At 37.3% G+C, this 4,359-nt stretch overlaps 2 protein-coding genes across 2 annotated transcripts; one reads left to right on the top strand and one right to left on the bottom strand.

Moving 5' to 3' along the window:
- The first annotated feature begins 378 nt into the window (after positions 1-378).
- On the top strand, positions 379-1,627 carry LOC134213236 (ribonuclease H2 subunit B). Its single transcript, XM_062692012.1, has 3 exons — positions 379-515; positions 586-634; positions 689-1,627. Exons 2-3 carry the CDS (start codon positions 601-603, stop codon positions 1,486-1,488), a joined length of 834 nt encoding a protein of 277 aa, XP_062547996.1. The 5' UTR covers positions 379-515; positions 586-600; the 3' UTR covers positions 1,489-1,627.
- On the bottom strand, positions 1,508-3,940 carry LOC134213237 (SNAPIN protein homolog). Its single transcript, XM_062692013.1, has 2 exons — positions 3,387-3,940; positions 1,508-1,679 (listed from the first exon to the last, which is right to left on the bottom strand). Exons 1-2 carry the CDS (start codon positions 3,720-3,722, stop codon positions 1,611-1,613), a joined length of 405 nt encoding a protein of 134 aa, XP_062547997.1. The 5' UTR covers positions 3,723-3,940; the 3' UTR covers positions 1,508-1,610.
- Between the last annotated feature and the right edge of the window lie 419 nt (positions 3,941-4,359).

Below are 4,359 nucleotides of genomic sequence, written 5' to 3'. Positions count from 1 at the left end.
ACTTTCCCAAAAAACCCACATTTTTTTAAACCTTTAACTATTTTTAAAATCGAAAAAGTGCTGTTTTTTTACGATTGGCCCGATTTTTAACAAACTTCGGGTGAACTTTTCAGGCCGGTTCACACGTGCAGCACTTTTTCGATTTTGTTTTTGATTTCAAAAATAGTTAGAGACTTCAAAAGATATAATATAACATATTATATGTTCTTTGAGAAAGTTGACCTTGAATAAGCCAAAGAATCGATTGAGCGAAAAAAAAATTGATGTGGGAAAAATCTATTCCTTGGTCTATTCATTTTCGTTATTTTCGTGATAACCTGAGATGTGATGATGGCAACTCTGCTGTCTTTGCTAAAAAAATAACAAAAACGCAATAGGCCTTTTCGCGGGAAATGAAAAGTTAAAAGTTAATAATTTATTGTCATAAATAACGGAAGCCTGCAGATTATCCCATATTTCAGGTCAAGGAATCGGATTCAAATTAATAAAATATATTTCAATCGTTTTATCAAGTGGTGAGTTTTATTAAAATTTAGTTTTGTGGTTCAGTAATAATCCTAATTCCTGTTTTTCATTGATTTTTAGCATTAGCTTATAAAGATGACCAGTAAGAAACACTTCTTTATTCTTCAAGGTAAGTATTAATAATTTATTGTTATATACATGTAAAGCAACATCAAAATTCCAGATCTAATTAAAAATCAATCTGATGAGAGCCTACAAATCATCACACTGCGTAATCCGGCGACAGGAAAACCCACCAAATACATGCTCCGTAACGAAGGCCAGGATCTGTACGAGCTAAACTGTTTTTCAGAAACAAATCGATCATGGTTCATCAACGAAACCGTATGCTCCAACGGGAGAGTATTTTTTCCCACCAGAATGGATCCGCTGTTTCTTGTAATTCCCTACTTGGAGAAAAAATGCTCCGACAAAGCCGTTCCTATGGATCACATCCTGGTTGATGATGAATTTCCCCATATGGGTAGATTGGCTAAGGTCTGTGGGATAAACCACCAAATGGCATTGATAGCGGATGAAAAGAGAGCAGGTGATATTTGTGCCTTTAAGTTCAACGAGGAGAAGCTAATGAATTGGCTGTATCAAAAATGTATCCGGCTGGAGCAAGCACTTGGAAAAGAGCGGAAGTTTTCCCGGTCCCATAATTTTGTCAAAGAGGAAAAGGAAAACGAGCGTCAAGCGGGGGAAATGCTGCAATACGCTCATGGCATTATTTCGGATTACTTGAGTTTGGACCTTAGTAAAAAGTTGAGCGTACGTGTTGGGATTCCAGAGGAAAAGATTCCAAATAAAAGAAAGTCCACGGCCGAGTTGGAAATCAGTCAGATTAAGAAGATCAAGAAAGAGGAAATTCACGAGACGACACCGATTAAATCCATGGAGAAGAAGGTAAGTGCCAAATCGAAGGCGTTAGCCAAGGCAGCATCAGGAACAAAAAGTATTGCCAGTTTCTTCAAAAAATAATTAAGGGAATTGCATACTATTTATTGTGGTTTAAATTTACTTGTAATTCATATAAGAAAATAAGTTAACAGACTTTTAAAGTAATAATTGTGTACATCCAGGTTCGTATAGCATTATACTTATTAGTTGTCCTGACCTATAGATGTAGGTACTGCCTGCTCTTGTTGTTGACAAATAGCTACAAGCCGTTCCTTTGAAATAGAAGAAAGAAGTCCATATGAAAATGTGAATTTTATATTATTACTCAGAAGTTTTCCTATTTTAGCATAGCTGTGTCCGCAAGAATACTGGGTACACAACTATCAAACAATGAATTTAACATTAACTAGTTTCAAATTTATCTTCGCCAGCAAAAACAACAATCTTTCTAATAGTGTATTAATTATTATTGTTGAAACATGCTATTCTCGCGGACAAACAATGCATCACTAGGTAAAATAGAAGCAATCTTCAATACAGTTTATTACCTCTATTGCGAATATCGAAGAAAAGCGCATATACATGTCGACAACTATGGGTACGTGTACCTTTGCACATCGAGTTTGATTTGCGATTTGGGCGTGACTTATTTAGTAAACAAAATTGGTTTATGGATTCCGTAAAATGCAAGCGTTTTTCTTCAAAATGTATTCAGTTATCTTCAGTTACCCTTGCGAGCAAAGGCGTGGGTTTACCAATCCGGAGATGGTCAGCAACCTTCAGCAAGGTCTTGCTTTGTAGCCGCGCATCTTACCGCATGGCTAAGGAATGCCCCCTACTGCGGAAATGCCAACAAAATACAAAGTTGGAAATAGCAGGTTAAATTCTACATAGAATGTAGAGCAAGTAAAAAAAAAGAAGAATTTTCTTATTTGAAAGAGACATACCGGATATGTACATACCGTGGTTTTCTCAGGAAATGCTTGCATTCGCAGGAATTCGCTTTCCAATGTTCGTTTACAAAATCATGTACGCCCAAATCACAAATCAGTCCCGACATGGATGAAGGGATTCATTAATTTTGTTTAAAAGAAATGTTAGGGTTGTATACAAGACACGATCGCTCGACGTAAACTACGTAAAACCAAATATAGTACACTGGGAGGGAGTAGGGACCCCACTGTCTAGCAGCTGGGCCACCGCAGTTCAACAATTGATAATACCCTACAAGCAGTGGCGTCGCGTAGCCTCACTTTTTACCTGTGCACTGACACAACAAAATAAAAGTTTGATGTTTTTACAGTCCAAATGGAAAATAAAATTATTAGATTCGTATAAACTAATCAAAATCTTGTTATTTTATTCATTTGTGCACATAAATGCTTTAAATAACCAGTGCACAGGTAGATAGAGGTTAGGGAAACGCCACTGCCTAAAAGTAGGCAATTACCAAGGATTGGAACGCGCTGCATAGGGAATGCATGATGCATGAAAGAACTGAAATTTTCAATAGTTTAGCGTTGATACTCAAAAGTTTCAATAGTACTGGCAAATTGGTGGAGAGTTTGCGAATCGATTGATATATAAATCTTTAAAATCCATTGAAAGATAAAGGACCTATTAATGTTACAAATCTTACATGATTTCGTGACGGTCCCCAACTTTGAAATTTTCATTTTACACCCTGTATCCGAGTCTTCCCCTTAGACGTAGTTTACGTCAAAAACACTTTCTCCGTTTGAAATAAATATAAGCAGAACACGTACTCTCGTTATACGCATATTTGTCCCATGTTTGCTGGGAGTCATATGCGTAGCACCGGGGCAGTTATGCGTATAACGGGAGCTTAGGCTCCTACATATTTTGAACTGAATGGTTCGGATGTCGGATTCTAGAATCGTTGAATGGATTGCATCCTAACATTCTAAATTATGCTAAATCATTGAACGAATTTGATTGCATCCCCGAAGCAATAGTACCTGAGCTCCTTGCAGAATGTTCATTATTACTACCACTTTCTGCTTGATGTGCACCATTCGTTTGAAATAGTCGTGCAGCTGCGGATCGTTTTCGAAGTTGAGATTCTTCATTTCTACCGATAACTCATCCAGCTGTTGACGCAGTTCGGTCTGGTTCAACCGGGCTCCACGAATGTTGCTGTCAAGGTCGTCTATCACTGGCTTGAACAGACGGAAAAATCCCTCCGTAAGAATGTCCCTGGTGGGATTTTCGCACAGGTTTTCAGTGTTGTCGGTACGTTCCTCGTCATCGTCTTCAATTGAAGTCACGGAACTGTCCGATCGATCGTCGTTCATGATAGAAAATGAATTACTGATGCCCAGAAGTTTGAACTTGCCAATATCAATTCAATTCTCGCAGACACAACACAGTGCTGAACATAATATTTTGGGCTATCCACTACCTATATCAATAAATAAATAATTCACGCACGCCCTTTTCTCGCACACACGTCCAGTGTTGCCACTATTACGCATTGCAAGAAAAAATTGGAATAATAGAAAATTCAAAGTGCCTCCAATGAATATTTTCCTGGTAATAGTGATTAAAGAAAGCTAATGCTAAATTTGTTTTTGTTTGATAGATAGATTTGTTTGTCTGTTTATATTTATAATTATGACATTTCGATTCAAATATGTCTGAGCAATAACTGGATTAGTGGGTAAATTTGGGAAATTTTGAGGAGTTCAGCCCAGAACTTTGGATAATGAAGGTGGTGTGAAATAAGCAACAAATTAATAAATTGATCACTTTTGGCACCATCACCGCTAGGTGGATTAATCGGGGTTTTTCTGTTTCGATCGCAATAATGCGATGTTGTAATTTATCCGTAATGAATCTAACATAGATGATAATATTCTTGTATTCGGCAACTGAAATTTGAACTTGTTCGCTTATTGAGGCCAAATGTCTTGCTCTGTGCAAGTATGCCCA

Source organism: Armigeres subalbatus, chromosome 2, assembly GCF_024139115.2.
Source record: "Armigeres subalbatus isolate Guangzhou_Male chromosome 2, GZ_Asu_2, whole genome shotgun sequence".
Classification (NCBI taxonomy): Eukaryota; Metazoa; Arthropoda; class Insecta; order Diptera; family Culicidae; genus Armigeres; species Armigeres subalbatus.
Note: the sequence above shows the minus strand (reverse complement) of the source record. Positions and strands in the feature narration are given on the sequence as shown.

Excerpts from the sequence above, each read along its gene's own strand:
- LOC134213236 (XM_062692012.1), top strand. The coding sequence starts at position 601 with ATGACCAGTAAGAAACACTTCTTTATTCTTCAAG. Across the intron at positions 635-688 it reads ACACTTCTTTATTCTTCAAG|ATCTAATTAAAAATCAATCT; the intron begins GTAAGTATTAAT and ends TCAAAATTCCAG.
- LOC134213237 (XM_062692013.1), bottom strand. The coding sequence starts at position 3,722 with ATGAACGACGATCGATCGGACAGTTCCGTGACTTCAATTGAAGACGAT. Across the intron at positions 1,680-3,386 it reads ACATTCTGCAAGGAGCTCAG|GAACGGCTTGTAGCTATTTG; the intron begins GTACTATTGCTT and ends TCTATTTCAAAG.